Here is a 20,890-nt window from a genome sequence, read left to right as displayed (position 1 = left end):
GGCAGTGAACTCGTCGTTGGAAATGAGGACAAACCGATACGGGACGAGCTGCTACACGGCTTCTAAGTGATGGGGCCGAGCAGGGGCTGACGAGGAGTTTGACGCTGCGTTTCTTAGCGAGGGAGTTACGGGCTGGCTTTGTATCTACGTGCATTCGGCGTCAACTCTGCTGAACAGACCGTATGGAGAAGAACCCAAGAGCATTATCGCGGCCTTGTTTCTATCCCAAATCTCTCTTGATTCGCTGAAAGACTTGCTGCCTGTCCAAGTCTTCCAGACTCTGTATTTGCAGCTCTCAACTGTACACGGCTTCTTAGTGGTGGACGATGTCAGTTATGCACCACTGCACACGTATACGTGATCCAGAAAGTCCATGTCTCAATTTCGAATCGCCCAATCTCATGACCATAATTCTTGCATGTGAAGGTTGGTTCTATCGACCCCCATTTTAGCTTCGGCGGAGTTGAGCGACGTGACTCGTTCGGCTGGTCCGTTTTTATAGCCATTGCATGCATGTTACTAGTAGCATTTCAGCGCTTGTCCATCCATATCGCCAATGCGCCCTGTGACTCGAGTCGATAGATAGATAGGTAATTTTTCTTGAATTGGGCATTTTTGGGACATGTATCTTCACTAAACAAGCCCGTCATAGGTGTCAGGACTGTCAAATCCTTGCGCGCGGCGTGGAATAGTTGGTCTATGCTGCATTGCCTCCCCTTCGCATCTTTTATGCATTGAGGAGAGGGAGACCACAGAATTGCAGACGCGATCACCAGTCAGGCATTGGCGCCGGCACTCATTTCGCCCACATTCACCTGTGGCAGACTCCGGGAAATGAATGGGCTTCACCTTGACAAGCCCAATGGTGCGTCGGCATCAGGGCCAGGCCCCGAGAAAGGGGGCTTGACCCCCGCGGCCCCAGCCTTGCTCCATCGCTCGCTGCAGTCTGAACCCTACCAAGTCACCGGTGCGAAGGGTCTGTACTTGACTCTCTCCGACGGGCGGACAATCATGGATGCCTGCGGCGGCGCCGCGGTGGCGTGCTTGGGCCACGGCAACGAGGAGGTCCTGCAGGCGGTCGTCCGCCAGATGAGCTCGGGCGTCAGCTACATCCACTCCCTGACCTACACGACCGACTCGGCGGAAGAACTGGCGCACCACCTCATCGACGGACCCCAGGGCGCGGGCCGCTTCGGGCTCGAGCGCGCGTACTTTGTCAACTCGGGGAGCGAGGCCATGGACGCGGCCCTGAAGTTGGCCAGGCAGTACTTTTTCGAGCTGGGCCAGACGTCCCCGACGACGACGGGGGCCAGATCCCACTTTGTGAGCAGGAAGCAGAGCTACCACGGCACCACCGTCGGCGCCATGAACGTGAGCAGCAACCTCCCTCGGAAGGTACCTTATGCGTGTTTCCAGCTGGACAATGTCAGCTGGGTCACCCCCGCGTACGCGTACCAGTACTCGGACTGGCGACGGGGGGAAACCGAAGAGGAATTCGCGCAGAGGCTGGTGGACGAGCTGGACGCGCATTTCGTCGAGATCGGACCGGAGAAGGTCGTCGCGTTTATCGCGGAGCCGCTCGTCGGCGCCACCAGCGGATGCACACCCGCCCCCAAGGGCTACTTCAAGGGAGTCCGGCAGGTTTGCGACAAGTACGGCATCCTGCTGATCCTGGACGAAGTCATGAGCGGCATGGGCCGGACGGGGACCCTGTTCGCTTTCGAGCAGGAGGACGTCGTGCCGGATCTCGTCACCATCGGCAAGGGCCTGGGCGGCGGGTACGCCCCCGTCGCGGGCGTCTTGATCCACAAGAAGATCGTCGACGTCCTGCGCGCGGGCACGAGCAGCTTCAACCACGGGCACACCTACCAGGCCCATCCGGTGGGCTGTGCCGCCGCGCTGGCGGTGCAGAAGATCCTGCGCCGTGACGGGCTGGTCGAGAACGTCGCGCGGCTGGACCGGTTTCTGTACCCTCTGCTCGTCGACACGTTTAAATCCTCAAAGTACGTGGGCGACATCCGCGGCCGCGGGCTGTTCTGGGGCATAGAATTCGTCCAGGACAAGACCACGCGCGAGTCTTTCCCGCCGCAGGTGGGCTTCGGCGGTCGCTTCCAGGCCATGGTCTTTGACCTGGGCGTCGCTGTCTATCCTGGCTCGAGCACGGTGGATGGCAAGAAAGGCGACCATGCTATCCTGAGCCCGCCGTACAATGTGACCGAGGACGAGCTGAGGAAGATCGTCGAGGTGATGAAGACGGCGTATGATCGCTTGGAAAAGGAAGTGGACGGCGAGTCTTGGGATCAGAAGGCTGCAAATGGACATGCGAAGCCATATTGAACTAGACCTAAACATCCAAGCGGGCCGCGAAAGATCAGAAGTGGTCTGAGTATTACTATTACCCTGCGCTGCTTCCATGCATCACAAAGTCCGCCCCATTTCTTCCGAGCTCGAAGAACTCCTCGATAATGTCAGGCCGTGTGGTTTGACCTGGCTTGATTTCCCAGATCCCAGGATCCATTTCTTTCTTTAGTGCATCTTTCTCCTTTGAAAATGCAATCATCGTAAACCTCATAGAACCAACCCTCTGGGGATGCTGCCTGATAAAACTCCAAACCTTGGGCCGTTGAGTCCCTCGAATCCAATTCTTCATAATGCATGCCATAGAATGATAACCCCATTCGAGCATCGTAAAAGCCTGCGGATTTTTTGCGTTCCTCTATCGTACCGTGACTTCCGCATTGCCCCTACTCTGTGGCCGCGGAATATCTCCCAGTTCATTGCCAGTCCCGCTTTGACCCCGTTTCCGTCCCGGAAGAAAATGGAAGTGGTGCTTGCCTTCCTCCTTGTTGGCCGCATTCGAGGTGATGGTCTCGCCGTTGGAGTCGCCAAATCGGGACAAGAAACTCTTCTTCTTGGATTCTTGAGGCTTGCTTGCATCTTCATTCAGCTTCACATCCTCGAAAATGGGATCCTGTGCGGCGGTGGGTCTCTCGAATGTAGTGCTGCTTAGTGTCGAGCGCGTGGGGAAGCGGGTCGCTGGTCGCGAGTCCAGAGATGTGCGGGAGGTGAAGCTGTCGGCTTGAAGGATTGGAGAGCGGCCGGAAATGTCCTGCGACAACGGTCAGGCTGCTGTCAAGCGTCGTGTCAGGATTATAACCTACAAAAGATCTCCTGTATGACTCGAAGGATTCGCGGGAGATTGTGAATGCCTCGTTGTCGTTGAAGCATTGGCGGTGGTTGGTGCTTGCGGAGGACGGCGATTTTGACCAGAAGGACGGTTTCTCGGTGGGCGAAGGCTGTGAGACAATCAGCTGCTGTGCTGGAAGTAATCGTTGGGACCTCATACCGGGAGATATTCACCGCTGTCGTTAACGGCTTGTGCAATGTTAGCCTCGGGACAACGTTTATTCTGGTGGGGGATTGGGATGTCGCATACAACTCAATTTGAACTCGTTGGGCTCGACCGTCTTCTCTTTGATCCCCAATGCTAATGAAGGCTTATCTTTGCTATAAGGGCTCTTGACATTGCCGTCGAAAGAGTTGGGGCGAGCGTTCTCATCGTTGGTCTCAATGGGCGCCGTCGGACGTTTCGAGGTAAAGGGCATGCGGAAGGGAGGCATGTTGAAGGGACTAGGACTGTTTGTGTATCGTCAAGCGTCTATTACAGGGAGAGAATGTGTATATGAGAAGATCAGAATGCTTTATGTTTTCACAGAGAGAATATCGGGAGACAGGATGTTTGGGAGGAAGAGATGCGCACAAAAGAGGTCATTGTCACGAGTCCCGGTGGTATTGTAGTACGTAGTGCCGTGGGAAGTGTTTAAAGAAATCCAGAGCCAGAGCCAGCAGCCCGCAGCCCGCAGCCGGGTCCGAAGACGGGCAACAAACACCAAGGGTAACGCCACGGCCTGCCCACCTGGACACCTGGGCAGCACCGGGAACGTGCCGGGAAGCCGGGAAGATTTTCTACTCTCCCACGGTAACTTGTAGGCATCTTGTAGCGCGCGATGGGCAAAGTTACGCCAGTTTGACGGGGCCTCTCGCAAGGGTCATTGGGCATCTTTGGGCGCCGATCATTAACCGGAGAAAGGCCCCCCTCCCTGCGCAGGCCCTCAATCCAATGGGCACCCCGCGCACCCAATGGGCAGTGCTCCTGGCGGCTTTGTCAACTCCAGTCATCCAGCCTGCATGGGCTTGTCGCATCGCATCCCCATAGATAGCATCTCGTCCTGTGTTTCGTCCACCACTCCCTTGAAGGAGTATTGGGTCTTACGCTTTGCATGCAGGTACAGGATGCGGGAGGGAAAATTTTCTCATCAATGGCCTTGATGCCTTTCTCACTGGGGGCGAGCTGGTTCAAGGCAAGTGCACAATTGATGATTCATCTCCACCACCGTTTGCCATTCAAAGACTTACTGTACCTAGATGTAGATGTCTGTTGATCAAGAAAGCTTCCTCCACACTTTGCCATCCTCCAGCGAGCCGAATGACGTCGATGAACAATCCCTGTCTTGAAAACTTGGAGAATACCCTCGCGCCCACATTCGGAAGTCGGCATGACGACTATCTGATCGCCCCCTGCAAGCCAGTCTCCATCTCAGCCTCAGCCTCATCTCCTTTTCCCGATGCCTCACCTCTAGCCGTCGCCCGGTCGATACTGTATCACAGCAGGGTTCCTGCATTTCGATAAGTGCGCCATTGTGCAGACTGCCGTCTCCTGTACTCTTCTATACCTCGCGTTACTGTGCCGCCGTATTGACCTTCCTGTGATTTGTTTCCTCGCGTCGATGGAGAAAGGAAAGCTGTGGCTGTCCTACAAGACGGGCGATTCGACCGCATGATGCGGTGGTAACTTCATAGGATGGGCTTCGCAAATGAGCTTGTCAAGACAATCAACTGCTGCATGACCAAGTCGGACGAATGCAGGATGACACTGGTGGGCAGAGATGCGTCCCGTGCCTGCTGAGAGGTTGGTTTGATCGATCCCAAGCGTTTGGCGAGCACAGTCCAGGTCTTCACGCGTTGGGAGTTGGTCGACGATTTTTCTGTCTCTGGTTGATTTCACTCTGCCCTTTTCCTTCACCGTCAATATTACCAGGTGGAAGCTGCAGACCGCAGATGGCAACTGCACGGTTTCGTGCACGGCTGGAGCAGGTGCTGCTGCCCTCCTGCGTCACCACTACCACCGCGACGACAAAGTCGACGGCGCCTGGCACGTTATCAATTGCCTTCCCCCTCTCTCGAGTTTTCCTTCAGTCCATCATTAGCAGTTCAGCCGACCACATTGCAAACTGCTCTATCATTTCTTTGGTGCTGGTCTCCATTGCTCTTCGGAAATGGGGTTCTTCCTTTTCATCCTTCCGCGCCTCTAGCATTCCTACCATACTGTTCTCCGGCAACATGCTTGACCCCGTTCCGGAGGGCGCTGTTTTCTTCTTGGAGTGGCCGATGTGGGCCCGCTTAGCTCTTGTGAGTACGGGCATGCGACGGGTTGAGAGACTTGACTGATCCTTGTGCCAGATCTTAGGTGGCTTGCTTGTTCGTATCCGTGTCCTCAATTTGTCTCTTTCTGACCTCCTCTCAGACGATTATCCTTACCACTGCCTTCGTTGTCAAGCTGAGAAATTGGGCACGGGACAGAAGGCTGGAAAGAAGAGCAGCAGAAGAACATGCCGAAAGAGGGGAGATGACTCTGGTCAACTGCTTGGACGAAGATATACCCTTTGGCATCCGCGCTTTGATTGAAGATCCCGAAGTCGAAGGGGTGTGGAACGCTCGAACGATAACTGCTTTGCATCTTGATAGAGCCAGGTCTCCGCCTCCCTCGCGATTGGCGACCAAAGCTATTCAATCCTCGTCGATTTCCTCCACCTCAATATGCGATTCCATGGACATAGGACTAGCGTCTCCAGATGGTGAGAGATATCAACACTGTCACTTCTTTTGGCTGACAATCGACAGCCCTAACACCGTTCACGAACTCCACGGCGTTTGTTGATCCACCAGCTGAATCGTCAACCTCGAAGAAAGGGAAGACCATTGTCATAAGCTACAACGGTCCATACAATCGCACGGAAGCTGGCGAGGTCGTGCCAGGTCTGGCAATTTCCGGTTTTGTACTCACCACGGTTCTTATTACTGACACTCGTTACACAGATATTGTTCCTTCAATGACAAAGGACGAACTGAGCCCATCGCCCTCAAAATTGCAGCTTCGTCCCATCATCAACCTACGATCTCCAGGAGCGCGTAAGTTTGTCATTGGTAACAGGCAGAGAAACAGTCAAGGACATCAGAGGCTAGAAGCTCGTTCTGACCTCAACCCTCTGGAGCGCATGGAGGCTCACAGACGCTTCCATGCCGCAGAAAGTGGTCAACTCCTCCCGAGGAATCGGCGGCACACTGACATGGTCCTGACACCAACATTCGCTCCATCTCTTTCCGATAGCGAGGACAGTGACGACTCTGCATCCCGTGCTCTGTCGTGGCCGACTCGAAATGGCAGTATCAATCTCGGCAAGCAGTTTTCTCGCAGGGCGAAAAGGATGGAAGGACCAAGACCTGTGCCTTTCCGCGCATTCGTCGAGTCCTTACCCACCACAAAACCTCCTCCTTCGGCGTGGACGGAGAAGACCCAGGCCAGAGTCGACGCGAAAATCCTCCCTTCTCCCAAAACGAGTGAGACGGCCTCCAATACTTCTCTGCACAGCCCGAGCTCTTCTACGAGTTCAATGTCCGCGACGACTACAACGTCACCCGCAGGTTCGCTCTCCATTGCAAATACTCGATCGCGGAAAGTCAATGCTGGATTTGAAATACTACCTGCCGGCACACTGGAAAAGGGACCCAAGGTCAAGGACTTTGGGAATCGGCACGAAGAACTGGAGATGAGGAAGAAGCCTAAGAAGCTAAAGAAGCGGTCGCGCTCAAGTTCTGGAAGTCGACGAAGTTCAACAGAAAGTCGGCGACTCAGTAGCGACACCTTTTGTTTGCCGGTTCACTGAGTTTGTGGAGACTTTCAATCCGTGTTGGAATAGGGTTCTTATAGCTTTGGATCTGCATCATTCTACAAGGCTATCCATTCGTTGTTCAGAGGCAATCCCGTCCGCAATGGGCGTTTGTTGGCATACCTCAATTGTCTTGGGAATTAGTTGTCCGGCTTTGCTTTACACAGCGCACAGGGACCCCGCAACGAAGGCACTGACCTATCATTGTTTGGTCACTGTAATGATAATAATGATAATGGCTTTAGAGAAGCATGCCCTGCTTCGGAGTTCGTCTATCAACCAATGCCTACGGCAGTCTATTTACGCCAGTTTTTGCGTAGGGCTTCGAATCTCGTTATGTCTTCTACGCCCACACTCCGTCTCACTTCGGTTTTGGCATGCAGGAAGTCCTGTGTGATTATGGTATCGGGTCCCCCAGACGATTTGATACGGCGCACGGCGGCCAGCCCAGCTCTCCTCAACAAAGATTCCAGATCTGCACCGCTAAAACCGTCACATTCTCTGGCAATAGTGGCCAGCGACTCGTCAAACACCAAACCGTTTACTTTCTTGCAAAGCGTCCTTAGGATCTCCACTCGTCCCTCAGCGTCCGGCAGGCCCACGTACAAGAACATGTCCAGTCTCCCCGGGCGAAGCATGGCCGGATCAATGATGTCAGGCCGGTTCGTGGCCGCGATGAAATAGATGCCCTCGCGAGAGTGGCCGACGCCGTCGAGTTCCGCGAGCAGAGTGTTGACCACGCGGGCCGAGGCCTCGGAGCCGCCGCCCACGCCGCCGTCGCGCGTTGGCACCAGCGCATCCAGCTCGTCGAAGAAGACGATGACGGGGACGCTCGAGCGCGCCCGGGTGAAGACCTGGCGGACGGCGCGCTCCGACTCGCCGAGGTACTTGTTCAGGAGCTCGGGCCCCTTGACGCTGATGAAGTTGGCGTGGCTGGCGTTCGCGCAGGCCTTGGCCAGCAACGTCTTCCCACAGCCCGGGGGACCCCAGAGGAGGGTCCCCGACCAGGCGGGGAGGCCCAGGTTGGTGTACACGGCCGGATCGAGGATGGGCGAGATCACGGTCTCGTTCAGCTCCCTGATGTGGTCGTCCAGGGCGCCGATGGAAGAAAACGTCGTCGACGGGATCGTGGCGAACCCTTCTCTCAGGGCGGAGGGTTGGATCTTCGGCAGCGCGGTGAGGAAGTCCTCGAAAGTGACGAGGAGGGTTTCGTCGGCGGCCTCGGATGACGGAGACTGGCCCTTGATGTATTTCACCAGTCGGCGAAGCGATTTGATGCTTTCTGCGTCGGGATGCTTGTCGAGTTGGTTGTCATCATCGACGTCCATGACGTACTTGTCAGAGTTGGCCTGGAGGACGTCTAGGTAGCGCTCCATCGCCATCGCCGAGGCTGTTAATACAAGGTCGTTCAAGTCCGCGCCGACAAATCCCGGGGTGCGTTTCGCCAGGACGTCTAGGTCAACATTATCGGTCATCTTCATTCCCTTGGTCAGAGCCTCCAGGATCCTTGCACGATCGGGTTCGGTGGGTACTCTCATGTTGATTTCCTTGTCGAAGCGGCCCCCTCTTCGCAGTGCTGCGTCGAGGGTGTCCAGTCGATTCGTCGCAGCGAGGACGATCACCGGTTTGCCGTCCGTCTTCTCCAGCGTCAGATCGTCCATGCACACGGACAGTTGCGCAACAATCCGTTTCTCCATCTCCCGCTGTGCAGTCTCTCGCTTTTGAGCGATGGCGTCGATTTCGTCAATGAAAAGCAAAGATGGGGCACAGCTCTTTGCTTCCTCGAATAGATCCCTCAGAGCCTTCTCGCTTTCACCCGACATGCCCGAAACGATACTGGTGGCGGAAACGGAAATGAAATTGACTCCTAGCTCTGCGGCTAATGCGTTGGCTATCATTGTCTTGCCACAGCCGGGGGGTCCGTGCAAGAGGATGCCACGCGGTGGTTGGACCTTGTTCGAGGCGTAGATCTCTGGCTTGCTCATGGGGATGACGAGCAATCGTCTCAACTCTTGGATGACCGGGGTAACACCACCTAGCGACTCTAACGAGACGTGCGTTGGGGGAGACCTGTCGATTGAAGCATTGCCAGCTCTGCGCTTCTTGGGGCGGGGTTCGCCATTCGTAAGGCGTTGTGTGGTAGCGACTTGAGAGGATTCCATATTGGGGGTTGAAGCTGCTTTTGGTGTAGGTGCAGGTGACACGGCGGAAGTTGACCAGGCACTGACGATGCTCTTATTCAATTTATTCGACAGAGGTTTGTGTATTTGCCGCTGCTGCTGCTGCTCCTCCTCCTCTTCAACAGCCACAAAATCTTCCGAACCAGATTCCTGATCCTGCTGGATGGTTTCGAGGACCCGTTGGATGCTGTCCTCGAGTAACTTTTTCGGTCTCCGGTTCAGACTTGAGTTGGACGCCCGAATCTCGTCGTATACCACGGCGAAAGACAAAGAGGTGTTTTGGACGTCTCCGTACTGCGCGCGGTCGTCGATGATCTTGCGGACCACTTGATATACCTGCAAACATGTGGTGAGCACAGATTTGGTTGTGGTATGGGGCAAAAGCAGCATACCTCTCTATCCAAGCCTTGACCCAGAGTTTGACGCCGACGACCGCCTCGAGCCATGCCGCGTAAAGTGGGCGGCAATTGTAGAGGGGGTTAGAAAACTAAGATGTTTCGTGGGCGCATTTTCACGAGTTTTTTGTCTCGACGCCTCCACGATCTGAGCCTCGTCCCCGCTCGCTTGGCCTCGAAATTTTCCGGCGGATCATTTACTCTCCGAGGCGCAATGCCAACAGTAATATTACGAAGCGTCACAGCACAGCGGTACGAACAATGGAAAGTTGTTGACTTGCTCGTATTTAGGGGCTTGTCCGCCCAGTGTCTTGCCATGACAAGAGGATAGTTCCTTTTTCTAGCTAATGTGGTACACGACATTGCCGGCCTTCCAAGCGTGCCGCTATTGTCAAGCGGCGATTGACTGCACCACGCCTGGCACCCCGGAGAATTGGACATCTTACTGAGATGCGCTTGTCTTATCGTCCCTCTTGCTAGAGAAGCCCAGGTCGCCCAAGTGTGTGTGGCTAAAACTTGTTCCGTACTTCAGACCATACCCCAGCATGCGGTCCATGCCAATATGCGCGAGCCAACTCAAAGCCAGTCCAGTGAGGGTCTTGTTATCTCGTGCCAACCCCATGCACAGCAAAAGTATGGGAGGCGTTTCCGTATGAAAGGTGTTGTACAAGAAGGCGCCAGCCGAGGTATTGGCAAGATATCCCGCCATACCCAGATCTGGGGTCAGGAGGAGAGCGGCAAAGGTCCACCACGACTGTCTGGAACGTGAATAGGCCCAGATGGTTGAACCGAATATGCAAGCACCTTCGAGCTGCAAGAGCCTTCGCGGCCAGGTCTTGACAAAGCCGTCGTTCATGGCGGACGTATTGGTGGAATCAGATAGAGAGGGCGAGGGAGAGGGAGAGGGAGAGGGAAAGGTGTGTAGATGGAGATGCTGAATAAACAACCGTGGAATTGATCCGATGAAAACTGCGCGGACGAAACGTTGGAGGTCAAAAGGTGCTTCTCCAGCGGCGGAGCGCCCTGCTGTATGATGTCAACAACAGTCCTCGATGTGCCTTGTGCCCATCCTTGGATCTTGACCTGAAAAGCAGCGAGCGCAACAACAACATTCACGACCTGCAGGAAAGGCGCCGGGGTCGTGATGCTTTTCCCACTCGAGAAGCTATGTGTTACTACCACTTCATTCGGATTGTTGCCATCCTTGTCGGGGCTATCCATCTTCGGCAGGTACATAATCTACCTTGAGGGCTATACAGTCGAAACAGGAAGGTCAGAAGGCGTAAGTCTTCCCCGTGCTGCGCCTTGTCCATAATCTGCTTGGAAAAGGTCGTTGCATCGGCAGTCGCAACGACGGTCGCGTTTCGGCCCCTCTTCACTCCCGGTATTCATTCTGTCTCGAGTATAGTCCTTTTCTTCGTGCCGGCCGCGTACTCTTGTGGAGACGGAGCCCGGTGCACCATACTGTGGCTTGCTGTAGCGCGCGATATATGGCCCAAAATGCTCAGAACGCGCATACATGACACCGAGCAACCACCTCCTTAACCCATTATTCTCATATTTGTGCACTAACACCGCCCGTTTCGCCGTTTGGACTTTTCAGCCCAGGCGCCTTGGTCGCATGTGCTTGACAATGCCTGTCGGGCACTGCAGCGCTTCGCTCACCTTGCTGGTCGCTTCCCTCTTCATCCCAGCCACGAGGCGGTAGTTTTTCCTCAGCCTTCTGCCTCATTGACCGCTCTTGCTCCTCCTCTTCCCCCTCTTCCTCTTTTCTTCTCCTTCGTCGTTGCTACCCCCTCCGCCTCCAGCATCTGGTTGCGACTGTGGCCGATCGTACTGTTTGCCTCTGTCGAGCTTCACCATGCCCACAGCTGTCGCTGAGTCCACCAGCGCCGCGCAGTTTTCCGATTCGAGCTCCCCTGCTTCCACTGCGCCGTCCACTCTTCCCAGCGCTATCGCCAACACTACAGCTGTGCTCAGTTCCATTCCCACCCAGGCTGACGCCACTGCTACCACTTCTGCCACATCTTCGAAGCCAGCGAGCAACAGTGACACTCCGGGCCGAGTTACTGTCACGACAACGACCACGAGTCTGAGTACAACTACCGGTACCAACTCCTCCTCGCCCGGCTCAGGAGGAAAGCTCTCTTCGGGCGCAGCGGCTGGAATTGGGGTTGGAGTCGCAGTCCTGTTCCTCATCATCCTCTCGGTTATCGTTGCTGCTCTCATCTTGAGGCGGCGGCGGCGGCGGCGTGGTCTAGCCGAAAAACATCAGCACCAAATCATGTCAGGTGTATACTATGAAAAGCCGGAGCTTGAGGACACAGGAATGCCAAACAGAAGCTTGCTTCGCAGTGAACTGCCAGCACAGAGACCGAGTTGGGACGGTGGCGATATCATTTCAGAGCTGGAGGTTTGTCTTCTGCCCTCTTCCCGTTACTCGCATATCTTTGCCCTTGCGTTTTGAGGTTCGAAAAGATCTTTGGAAACGGAGCCATCATCTTTTGTTTTCCCTGTTCCGTCTCCTCGACTCTGACTTGTTTCATTTGCTTCAGGGTTCACGGCCAAAAATTCCGACGCGTACGACAACTGCGGAATTGGGTGCAGATTGAACGGAACGAAATCATCATCCTGCACCAGTATCAGCTCGAGGGTGAAAACGCATATGTTTTGTTGTCCGGGACAAAATCGCCACCGCAGCTGGAGCTGGCTGGTGTAGACTTCTTTCCGCCACATTGAGTGAGAATCGTTGCCTCAACGGTCTGCACGAACCAAGACCAATTTTCCGTGGACTGCAGAGTTATTGATCCTACTGCGCAATTTCACCGGCCCAGTAGGCGAGAAGGAACGCAATACGACCCTTGTTATGTTCAGTTGCGGACTGGCAGCTGAAGCGAATCCCATCATGAAACATGACAACGGTGTGCCGCGAAGCACATGTAATATAAGAACGTAAGTCAGCTGAGACCATCACAACTTCCATGATCCTCAGACATATATGGCGAAAGAGTTCTGCCTCTCTCATTCACCTACCTCTTGCGCTCCCTTATTGTCGTGCTGAATAGATGAAGTATCACAGGGCAAGCCAGGGGAACTTACACAACCTTGTCTTTTCAATTTGCTAGCCTCGTCATTGTGGCCAAGTGACTGTGTAATCTCCTGCGCATGCCATGAGGCTCTTTGTCCTCGTCTCAAATCCTTTCGTAGTTGTTTCAAACCCTTCACAGGATAGATTGGGGATGGGAAGAAGTGCCTGCTGGCAAGACCCTTATTGTCCAGGATTCGATGCCTTGTTCGACGAGAGCCACACTCTAGTCCTTTCGAGGCGGTGCAAACAATGGCATGAAGGTCGAGCTGTCAGACGAACTCTCATTTGACGTGTCGCCGTTCAGCCTCATGCAAGCCCGTTGTATCTGATTACGCCACACCTGTTCCTCTTCTGTATGTAGCGTGTGCTCGATGGCTGTTTGACTCGCAAGCAAGGACAAGGCAAGAGGTCGCTTCATCGGAGCGAAGTGCCAAGGCTCCGCCCGAGGTGGGCTGAGCGTCTGGATTCTGGGGAAGAAGAATTGGGGCCCGTGGCTCAGGCTTGTGAGGCCCGGACCCAGACTCCAACTCAAGCACCAAGCCGCCAGGGGGGGCCGCCCGGGATGACAAACGAGGCATGTGGCATTTCAACTGTCCTTAATACCATTTCTCACTTCCCTGTCTGCGCGCTTCTCACAGATGACCCCTAGGCAATCATCAGAACACTGTCGTTGATACCTATTGACAAGTCCGCTTTCCCGTATGTCAATACCCGTCAGCCGCAGCTGACAACCCATCTCTTCCTCGATGCGCACAACGGCTCGATGATTCGATGATTCGCATTGCTGTCGCTAGGCCCACCGTGCCTGGATGCCCGTCCTGAACCCTTTCCTGCGCGCGCTCTTTCAGAGTAGTGTGCTAGGTCATGCGCTCCCCGCCCAGAACTACGTTCTTCTTGTCCCTACGACCGAATCCCTCCTTTACGGCCAAGACCGCGAAACCAACAAGAGGTACACCGACCATGTCGAAGACGAAGATTTCCTTGGAAGCCACATCCTCCGAATCATCCCTACGACGGCGGAGAAGGATGGAAATGTCCGCGACGGTCGTGGCAAGGCGAAAAACTACTCGACCGTCAATGGTCGCACGGTGATCCTCAAGGAGAATACCGTGTATAGTAACAAGGGGTTCAAACATTTGAACCAGGCGACTCTTTTGAGCGACTTGCTGTACTATTCGCCGGGAAATGATATGCAACAATGGCTCGTCTACTACATTTCGAAGCCACTGACTGGTCTCTTCGAGGCGTTGCCCATCAAACCGGCAATCATTGGGGAGACCCGAATCAACCATATTACACCTGGCACCTCGTCCACATCTTCAGAGCCTCCGACCCCGAAAAAGAAAGATATCAAGACCTTTGGTCAATTGTTGGAGAACTTTCCCATGATTCAGCGACAAATGCAGCCCGGCCTAGAAAGATTGTTCAATGAGTTTAGTAAGGAATTGGGAAAGCCTCTCCCCCCGCCGCCTTCGCGCAGTCCAACGCCCAGTACATTGGACGGGACGACTCAAGCTTCGGAAACTGGATCTGTCAGGTCGAACGGTTCTGTGAAGTTGCCGTTCAACTCTCCTGCGTATTTCGAAGATGAGGAGGATCTCATGCGGACGGCCCTGGAGACTGCCGTCACAGCTGCGATCGATCTGTTTCAAGGTGTCGACAAGCAGCAGCTTTCCTACTTGGGTGCAACAACCGATTTGACCGGTCCCGACGTGGAGAAATTGATAGAACGTTACGTGGCCGAGTATGTCCATCCTACTCTATTGTTTCCTCGATTATGTGCGTTTCACAAGGCGCAAGATCAAGAACTCGATCGGCGGATACGACAGATGGAATGTTTAGACGTCTCTCAGGTCGGGATAGTTCTTGAAGACGGAAGAAATGGCAAAAGAGATCTCATCAACCGGGTCAACCGTGGTGTCGCGGTGTTTCGAAGGATGGGCGTTGCCGGGAGTCCTCAAGAAATGCTCGATATTCTTCTCGAGACCCAAAAAGTGGTATCGGAGCCACAGGGTATTTCGGATGAAGAAAAAAGGGCAGTGGCTGCAATGACGATAAACGCGGATATTCTGGTGTCCCTGCTCCTCCTCGTGGTTACTCGCGCTTCAGTCAGGCATCTCCAGGCAAGATTGTCCTATATGCAGCGCTTCATTTATATTGACGACGTCGAAAGTGGCGAAATTGGGTATTCACTGAGTACTCTGGAGGCCGTACTGACATATCTCGCAAGAGATGCCGGTGGTCTGCGAAAGGCATCAAAGCAGAACCAGTTGCTCTGGAAAGCAGTCAAAAGTGGAAAGATCGACGATGTCAGATCAATATTCGAAGAGTCGGCCATTATGTCAGACGGCCTTGTCGAAGAACCTGCGGAGGTTCCATTGTCTAGGAGGACAACAGCATCTACCAAATCCTCTGAATCATGTTCGAGAGCGACCTTGTCGCGAACATCGTCGAGTGAGGGTGGTCTGTCGCACGTATTTCCCTTTCAGGCAGCAGAGAGAAAGAATCTGCTACCCAAACAGAAGAAAAAGGTGCAGATGGCAGCTAGGAGCATGTCAGTCTCATCGGCATTTTCACATTCATCTAGGGCCGCCACAATCGAAACGTCGCTGAGCGGGATTGAGGGCGACACGTCTGTTCAGAGTCTGGCCCAAACACAAGATGCTGTAGGAAATTCGGTCCTCATGATGGCGGTTGAAAACCAGCGGCCAGAATGCCTTCGATACCTGCTGAGTCTTACAGAGCATTACAGTCCAGAAGGAGTGCTGTCAGATGTAACTCAGGAAGGGGCAACATTGTTGAGCGCCGCAGTACAGTTGGCCAACATGGATCTCGTTAATATCATTCTGGGTTATGCTGAGCAGCACGCCGATGAGCAAGTGTTCCGCGAGTATCTGTCTGTCAAGGACTCTCGGGGACGGAGTGTGGCACATTACCTATTCAATACTCCTCAGCTGATCAAAAGACTCGCAAATGTCCTTCCCTGGCGGCAAAAGGATAAAATCGGCCATACGCCTTTGTTTGCCATTTGCCGGAGTTATGACCACGCTGACTATAGCAGCATGGTCTCGGAAGCTCTGACGGCTGCAAAGGAAGCTCAACAAGATGGCGGCCCGCTACGCATGGAAGACCACATAGACAACAAAGGCAACTCCTTGCTCCATATCGTCAATGATGCGACTATCATGCAACGAATTCTGCAAACTTGCGAAGTCGATCTGAACGCCATGAACGACAAGAAGTTTACCCCGCTGATGTTAGCAAGCAAGTACGGGAGAGTCGACATGGTTCGAATTTTCCTCAGCGACCCAAGAATAGATCTGCATCTGCGGGAGTCTCGGGGACTGACTGCTGTGGAACTGGCAAAGGATGACGAAGTACGGAACAGAATTGACGACTTGACATTGTTCTCGCCTGCAAATACAGCCGATGGCACGGGAAGAATTACAGCGATCGTCCGGTCATTCTTCGTCGAGGATGGCTCCACAAGATTCATCCTCAAGTCTGGCGCCCCGAATCCCGCGGTCTCAAGCACGACATATACCATTACCACAAGCCGACGCTCGTTGCAAGACTTTGAGAACCTGGCGAAATGGCTATTGATGGATTTCCCAGCGTCATACATGCCGACTATGCTGGCCTCGAACTTCCGGAATCCTTTTCAGCTACACTCACGACCGTCGCGCGCAGCACTATATGATATCCAGACTAGTCTTGACCGGTTTCTTAAGATCTTGTTGAAACATCCTACTTTCTCCACGCACGAGATGCTCTGGGAATTCTTCCTCGTCCCAGACATGCTACAAGAACAGATGGCCGATCGAGCACGTCTGAAAGCCGAACTGATACGGGAAAAGATCAACGATGAATATGATCCACTCATATCCCGGGCAGACATGATTGCCGTGGACGGTCTGGTTTCTCATTCGAGAGACATTGTGCGGAAAATTAATATCTGTACTAGATCGTCCATACGGAAGGGTCACGCTTATGTTCAAGCGCATGCGGACTTTGCGGAGGCGTTGAGCTTGTGTTCGGTGGCCTTTGCGACAATGGGATCCCCTGCGACGACTCTTTCGAAGATGCACGTTGACTCGTTTTTGAAATTTGCCGCCTTGATGCATTCCGAGCCGGCGAGTTCTCCTCTGCAGAACTATGTTTGTAGTTTGAGCTCCTTTCATTCGACGGTCGCGGCTGTGCAATCAGCACTGCTGAAGCCGAGCGCGTTGATCGACCGGATCACGGCAGCTCAAAGGGCGATGGACAAGGACAAGTCAAACTTGGTGAACAATTCAATCCCTAGAAAAGGAGTCCTGAAGAATCTCAATCTACCATTCCCGGGCACCGAAGAATCACGTATAAAGGTGGTTAAAGATACAGAGAAGAAGATCTTGGAAAGAGGATTGGAAATCGACAAGTTAGGCCGAGAGTTGCGGTATTCTCAGGAGGTGGTCGTCGGGGAGCTGGCGGGCTGGACGACATGGAGGCAAGAATGGGGCCGAGCAGAGATGAAGCGGCTTGCTCGAGGGATTGTGGTCCGGGAACAGGAACGGCTGAGAGGCATGCAGAGAATACTCAGGGCCTTGAAGGGGAGCTGACGTGACGAGCTGACGTCCATCTCGGGACCCTGGGTTTGCACAATTAATTGGTCAAAGAGGACGACGCGAGAAGGGAGTGTGTCTTATTTCTTTTGAGCCTAATGTTTAGTGGCAGACGAAGGACTCGACGGATGAATGCGGCATGTATAAAACCTGCAACAGCGGATGAGGTCGATCCATCAAATGATACCCAGCCGGAATGGGACTATGGTATAGAGCAGCCAGTACACTATCTATTCGTCGTCAAGGAATTCATATTTGTTTGTCTTTCATGCTTTGTGTGTTCTTGAATCCGTAATCTGCATATCATACATAGTCTTGCCATGCCATGCCATGCCGTGCCGTGTTAGACGGGCTTGGGCGAGTCTATACCGTTCCCCGTCTGATCCATTTTCCCTTGTAGCCGATCTAGCCGTGCGTCACCTTCTTGACTGTGCCGTCCTTGTCGACGTGGATATTCAGCCTGTGTGCACGCGGCAAGACGTGCAGAAGTTAGCCCAGACAGCTTCATACCGGTCTCATCTGTAGCCACGACAAGTACAGTTTTGTCAACATGCTTGTCCGCCCTCGCTTTCCTCCTCCTCCTCTTCATTCCCTACCTGCTTTATAGCACCCAGCCGCCTTCACATGTGAGTTTTGATCCCACTCCCATTCTCCGATACCTCCTCCCATGCCGTCCTCACATTGGAGAACGGCAAATGGAACCGCACACACAGACACAACAGATAGCAGGGTAATGGAAAAAGGCAGCGTACCGGTCTGGGTTATGGTCCATGGTCATCATCCCGCCCTCCTCGACGACGCGGTGGTTCTGCGGCAGGTCCTTCTTGGCAAACTGCGTCTCGGTGCTCGTCTCGCCCAACCGCTTGCCCATGAGCTTGTCCATCCACTCGCCGGTGGTGGTGTTGCCGCCGGTGTTGTTGATGCCGGGGACGACGAGAGGCATCTTTTGGGTTTCTTTTCTAGGTTCTTGTGGTATTGGGAGAAGGGGAGCAGTAAGGAGGGGGGGGGAAGATGGATACGTGGACGGGGGTCAGGGCTTGCTTGAGGGGTTGAAGTCTGTCTTTCCTCAATGGTGGTTCTAGGAAGAGAGGGGAGGATAGGATTGATTTGGGTACTATCTCGGTAGGACGAGTCTCAGGGAGAAGAGAGAAGAAAACAGAAGCAAAGTAAGGAAGTACAGGGGGAGTGAGAGGTCTTTTGTAGGGGACTTGTACCGTTTGATTGATGCCTGGTGTTGCACCTCACATGCCTGACGATAGACAAAGTTTCGCACGCAGTTGGGGAGGGCAAAGGACATGACGTCGTTCAACCGAGACTAAGCAGCCCTCTGGTGTAACGCATTACTGGTCCATGCGAGCTGCATCTGCATGTATCTGCGTCATTGACCGATGAACAGGTGATCGCCTGTGGTCAATTGGCCCTGCATCTGCATACAAGTACATATACTTTTCCCGAGCGAAGAATTATTTTGTATTTTTTGGAAGCCCCTTCCATCCACCCCCCCAAAGAGGCAAACGTGGCTGGTCAAGTTAGCAGCCTTATCCATGGCTATCCAGTTTTGCCCCCTTTCCGGCCTCCTTCGTGGGGGTCATCAATGACAGGACCCATGCTCGTCAAAGGGATAAAAGTACATTGCTTTGGAACCCCCTCTCCAACAGCCATCAGTTGGAACAAGAATGTTGATCTAAAAGCACACACATCAGGACCGAGCTGAGTTGATCCTGACAACCGACACATATGAGAGCGTAGAATCCACCAGTGTTGCCAAAGAATGCTCGCTAAATGCGGAAGTATCGACACTCTCGGCTGCAACCTTTTGCGCCAGAGAGATCAGATGTAATCTCTGGCCGCCTTCTGCAATTCAATCATCCTCCACCCTCTCGTCTCGGGATTGTTGACTTCTTCTGGTATTCTCGTCACCCCAATGGCGTATGTTACCAGCTGCACCTTGTCTTCCATCCCTGCCGCCAATTCATTCGTCTTTGCGTTGCGATAAACGTGGACTTCTTGCGTCCGACACGTGATGATGAAGACGGGGATATCGCCAGGCTCCAGTAATCGAGCATTCAGGATGTCGACATGTCTGATGTCTAGAATCCGTCCGTCCGATTTCAAACCCGCCTTGGTGTACTGTTCCATCAGAGCTGAATAGACTTGGAACTGTGCCGCTGAGAGCCACAATTTCAAAGTTTCGACGTCGCCCTTAACGTAAGCGTCGAGCACCTCTGGCAAAATGTATTCTCGCATATCCCGCAGGAAGGGCTCCAACTGGAAAGAGGGGTCCATTTCGCGGAATTTCTTGATGACCATGGCCGTCTCATTCTCTGCAAAAAACCCGGCCACTCGGTCGGAGATGGAGCGCGCTGTTGAGATCAGGGGGTTCTCGGATTCTTCATATGTCGTTTTCATGTTGAATAGACTCTGCATTAGCTTGGAGTTCTCTTTGAAACTGTTCCATTGCTCTCGCCATGCTGAGTCTTTGTGGACGGTAATATTGGTTCCGGCGCTGCAATAATTGTTAGAGGCACACGTTGTAGAGTGCTTTCGGGGCGCACTTACTTTGGATCTTCAACCATGGGTTCGTCCTTTTTGTTGGGCGATTGTGCTTCTTTCAATCTTCGGGCTTCTTCCCTTTTTCTTCGCTCCTCCTTCTCGATCCAGCCACCATATCTGGAGCTGCTCCCATCATCAACTGCTTCCGAGACGTCCTTGAACGCCTTTGTTTCCCGAATTGGCCGAGTGGCTTTTTCAATCCCACGACCGGTGGCGTTGACTCCTTTTCGCACACCCTGTACGACAGGCGTTTCCCAAGCCCATGCCGCACCCTGGCCGATGGCGCTGGCTGTGCTCTTCAACGCTTGCGATGTGCCCTTGGATGCGGCCTCGGAGGCCTCTCGCGCCCTTCTTACAGCATCGGATTCGGTAAACTGCTGGACGGAGCCCGAGAGTTGTTTTGTGGATTCATTCCACTCTTTGGACGCCTTGAATTCTGTTCGGAGGGTGTCGACAAAAACTTGCCAGGGAGTTTTGTCGCCGTGAGGTGGTGGAGGTGGAGGGGACTCTTTCCCTTCCTTTTCTCCCTTCTCTGATTTTTCCTCCTTCTGATCCTTTCCCTCTTTTTCCTCACTTGCTTCTTTTTCTGGTTTGTCGTCCCGTGGCGGATCTCGGACTTCCTGTTTTGGGTCTTCTTTAGACTGGGTTTGTTGGGACCGAGTTCCGGATGTATGGAGAGATCGAAGGAGGGTCTGGTTCGAAAGGATGAGTCTGGGGGAGAACGGGGTCAGGTGTAATGAGGGATTGAGAGATTTTGAGTGTTGTCCTGACTGGAGTAATCTTCTGTAGACTGCTGTCCTCCCATACTGCGCCGACGTTCGGAGCGTGGCAAGTTGACTGGTGGCTGTCACATAATGACGGACACCAAGAACAGGTGCGCGACGCAGTACAGTCATGCTACGGAGCGGTTATCTGCAAGCAGGAATAAAGAAACGAGCAGAGCACTGAAAGAAAAGAGTTCAGCAAGCTCGTTCATAGTCAGTTGATGCAACTTGAAGACGGCGGAGGAAATCGAATTTCGGCTCCGGCTAAGCTTCCTGTTCCGTTGTAGATCCAATTGCATCTT

At 53.6% G+C, this 20,890-nt stretch overlaps 9 protein-coding genes across 11 annotated transcripts; 4 read left to right on the top strand and 5 right to left on the bottom strand.

Moving 5' to 3' along the window:
• Positions 1 to 623: 623 nt before the first annotated feature.
• Positions 624 to 2,470, top strand: PV07_03672 (uncharacterized protein). Its single transcript, XM_016390416.1, has one exon. It carries the CDS (start codon positions 835 to 837, stop codon positions 2,335 to 2,337), a length of 1,503 nt encoding a protein of 500 aa, XP_016252318.1. The 5' UTR covers positions 624 to 834; the 3' UTR covers positions 2,338 to 2,470.
• PV07_03671 (uncharacterized protein) lies at positions 2,265 to 3,794 on the bottom strand. The gene is made up of 4 exons (XM_016390415.1): positions 3,437 to 3,794; positions 3,347 to 3,375; positions 3,162 to 3,296; positions 2,265 to 3,109 (listed from the first exon to the last, which is right to left on the bottom strand). The coding sequence occupies exons 1-4, from the start codon at positions 3,618 to 3,620 to the stop codon at positions 2,717 to 2,719; spliced, it is 741 nt and encodes a 246-aa protein (XP_016252317.1). The 5' UTR covers positions 3,621 to 3,794; the 3' UTR covers positions 2,265 to 2,716.
• Positions 3,795 to 5,329: 1,535 nt separating this feature from the next.
• Positions 5,330 to 7,247, top strand: PV07_03670. 2 transcript variants are annotated; one of them, XM_016390414.1, is made up of 5 exons: positions 5,330 to 5,469; positions 5,521 to 5,538; positions 5,585 to 5,915; positions 5,962 to 6,096; positions 6,157 to 7,247. In XM_016390414.1, exons 1-5 carry the CDS (start codon positions 5,401 to 5,403, stop codon positions 7,002 to 7,004), a joined length of 1,401 nt encoding a protein of 466 aa, XP_016252316.1. In that variant the 5' UTR covers positions 5,330 to 5,400; the 3' UTR covers positions 7,005 to 7,247. The 2 variants fall into 2 exon arrangements, with proteins under 2 accessions (XP_016252316.1, XP_016252315.1); XM_016390413.1 differs by having other exon boundaries at positions 5,962 to 7,247.
• Positions 7,209 to 9,685, bottom strand: PV07_03669 (uncharacterized protein). The gene is made up of 2 exons (XM_016390412.1): positions 9,580 to 9,685; positions 7,209 to 9,523 (listed from the first exon to the last, which is right to left on the bottom strand). Exons 1-2 carry the CDS (start codon positions 9,631 to 9,633, stop codon positions 7,304 to 7,306), a joined length of 2,274 nt encoding a protein of 757 aa, XP_016252314.1. The 5' UTR covers positions 9,634 to 9,685; the 3' UTR covers positions 7,209 to 7,303.
• A 162-nt stretch (positions 9,686 to 9,847) lies between these two features.
• Positions 9,848 to 10,763, bottom strand: PV07_03668 (uncharacterized protein). Its single transcript, XM_016390411.1, has one exon. It carries the CDS (start codon positions 10,436 to 10,438, stop codon positions 10,025 to 10,027), a length of 414 nt encoding a protein of 137 aa, XP_016252313.1. The 5' UTR covers positions 10,439 to 10,763; the 3' UTR covers positions 9,848 to 10,024.
• A 345-nt stretch (positions 10,764 to 11,108) lies between these two features.
• Positions 11,109 to 13,032, top strand: PV07_03667. Of its 2 annotated transcripts, XM_016390410.1 has the most exons (3): positions 11,109 to 11,995; positions 12,138 to 12,534; positions 12,654 to 13,032. In XM_016390410.1, the coding sequence occupies exons 1-2, from the start codon at positions 11,444 to 11,446 to the stop codon at positions 12,192 to 12,194; spliced, it is 609 nt and encodes a 202-aa protein (XP_016252312.1). In that variant the 5' UTR covers positions 11,109 to 11,443; the 3' UTR covers positions 12,195 to 12,534; positions 12,654 to 13,032. The 2 variants fall into 2 exon arrangements, with proteins under 2 accessions (XP_016252312.1, XP_016252311.1); XM_016390409.1 differs by having other exon boundaries at positions 12,138 to 13,032.
• Positions 13,033 to 13,296: 264 nt separating this feature from the next.
• PV07_03666 (uncharacterized protein) lies at positions 13,297 to 17,514 on the top strand. Its single transcript, XM_016390408.1, has one exon. The coding sequence runs from the start codon at positions 13,480 to 13,482 to the stop codon at positions 17,266 to 17,268; it is 3,789 nt and encodes a 1,262-aa protein (XP_016252310.1). The 5' UTR covers positions 13,297 to 13,479; the 3' UTR covers positions 17,269 to 17,514.
• PV07_03665 (uncharacterized protein) lies at positions 17,344 to 18,503 on the bottom strand. Its single transcript, XM_016390407.1, has 2 exons — positions 18,024 to 18,503; positions 17,344 to 17,731 (listed from the first exon to the last, which is right to left on the bottom strand). Exons 1-2 carry the CDS (start codon positions 18,212 to 18,214, stop codon positions 17,677 to 17,679), a joined length of 246 nt encoding a protein of 81 aa, XP_016252309.1. The 5' UTR covers positions 18,215 to 18,503; the 3' UTR covers positions 17,344 to 17,676.
• A 168-nt stretch (positions 18,504 to 18,671) lies between these two features.
• On the bottom strand, positions 18,672 to 20,792 carry PV07_03664 (uncharacterized protein). The gene is made up of 2 exons (XM_016390406.1): positions 19,831 to 20,792; positions 18,672 to 19,777 (listed from the first exon to the last, which is right to left on the bottom strand). Exons 1-2 carry the CDS (start codon positions 20,718 to 20,720, stop codon positions 19,102 to 19,104), a joined length of 1,566 nt encoding a protein of 521 aa, XP_016252308.1. The 5' UTR covers positions 20,721 to 20,792; the 3' UTR covers positions 18,672 to 19,101.
• Between the last annotated feature and the right edge of the window lie 98 nt (positions 20,793 to 20,890).

Source organism: Cladophialophora immunda (assembly GCF_000835495.1).
Source record: "Cladophialophora immunda strain CBS 83496 unplaced genomic scaffold supercont1.2, whole genome shotgun sequence".
NCBI classification, from domain to species: Eukaryota; Fungi; Ascomycota; class Eurotiomycetes; order Chaetothyriales; family Herpotrichiellaceae; genus Cladophialophora; species Cladophialophora immunda.
This window is presented reverse-complemented; position numbering and strand designations above follow the sequence as displayed.

What these genes read in the sequence shown, in the direction of transcription:
- PV07_03672 (XM_016390416.1), top strand. Translation starts at nt 835, where the DNA reads ATGAATGGGCTTCACCTTGACAAGCCCAATGGTGCGTCGGCATCAGGG.
- PV07_03669 (XM_016390412.1), bottom strand. Translation starts at nt 9,633, where the DNA reads ATGGCTCGAGGCGGTCGTCGGCGTCAAACTCTGGGTCAAGGCTTGGAT. An exon ending in GTCAAGGCTTGGATAGAGAG is followed by an intron (nt 9,524 to 9,579) that starts GTATGCTGCTTT and finishes ACATGTTTGCAG; the next exon opens with GTATATCAAGTGGTCCGCAA.
- PV07_03667 (XM_016390410.1), top strand. Translation starts at nt 11,444, where the DNA reads ATGCCCACAGCTGTCGCTGAGTCCACCAGCGCCGCGCAGTTTTCCGAT. An exon ending in ATATCATTTCAGAGCTGGAG is followed by an intron (nt 11,996 to 12,137) that starts GTTTGTCTTCTG and finishes CATTTGCTTCAG; the next exon opens with GGTTCACGGCCAAAAATTCC.
- PV07_03666 (XM_016390408.1), top strand. Translation starts at nt 13,480, where the DNA reads ATGCCCGTCCTGAACCCTTTCCTGCGCGCGCTCTTTCAGAGTAGTGTG.
- PV07_03670 (XM_016390413.1), top strand. Translation starts at nt 5,401, where the DNA reads ATGCTTGACCCCGTTCCGGAGGGCGCTGTTTTCTTCTTGGAGTGGCCG. An exon ending in AGGACTAGCGTCTCCAGATG is followed by an intron (nt 5,916 to 5,961) that starts GTGAGAGATATC and finishes GACAATCGACAG; the next exon opens with CCCTAACACCGTTCACGAAC.
- PV07_03671 (XM_016390415.1), bottom strand. Translation starts at nt 3,620, where the DNA reads ATGCCTCCCTTCCGCATGCCCTTTACCTCGAAACGTCCGACGGCGCCC. An exon ending in CAACGAGTTCAAATTGAGTT is followed by an intron (nt 3,376 to 3,436) that starts GTATGCGACATC and finishes ACATTGCACAAG; the next exon opens with CCGTTAACGACAGCGGTGAA. An exon ending in ACAGCGGTGAATATCTCCCG is followed by an intron (nt 3,297 to 3,346) that starts GTATGAGGTCCC and finishes ATTGTCTCACAG; the next exon opens with CCTTCGCCCACCGAGAAACC.
- PV07_03668 (XM_016390411.1), bottom strand. Translation starts at nt 10,438, where the DNA reads ATGAACGACGGCTTTGTCAAGACCTGGCCGCGAAGGCTCTTGCAGCTC.
- PV07_03665 (XM_016390407.1), bottom strand. Translation starts at nt 18,214, where the DNA reads ATGCCTCTCGTCGTCCCCGGCATCAACAACACCGGCGGCAACACCACC. An exon ending in ATGGACCATAACCCAGACCG is followed by an intron (nt 17,732 to 18,023) that starts GTACGCTGCCTT and finishes GCGTGCACACAG; the next exon opens with GCTGAATATCCACGTCGACA.
- PV07_03664 (XM_016390406.1), bottom strand. Translation starts at nt 20,720, where the DNA reads ATGACTGTACTGCGTCGCGCACCTGTTCTTGGTGTCCGTCATTATGTG. An exon ending in CCCATGGTTGAAGATCCAAA is followed by an intron (nt 19,778 to 19,830) that starts GTAAGTGCGCCC and finishes CAATTATTGCAG; the next exon opens with CGCCGGAACCAATATTACCG.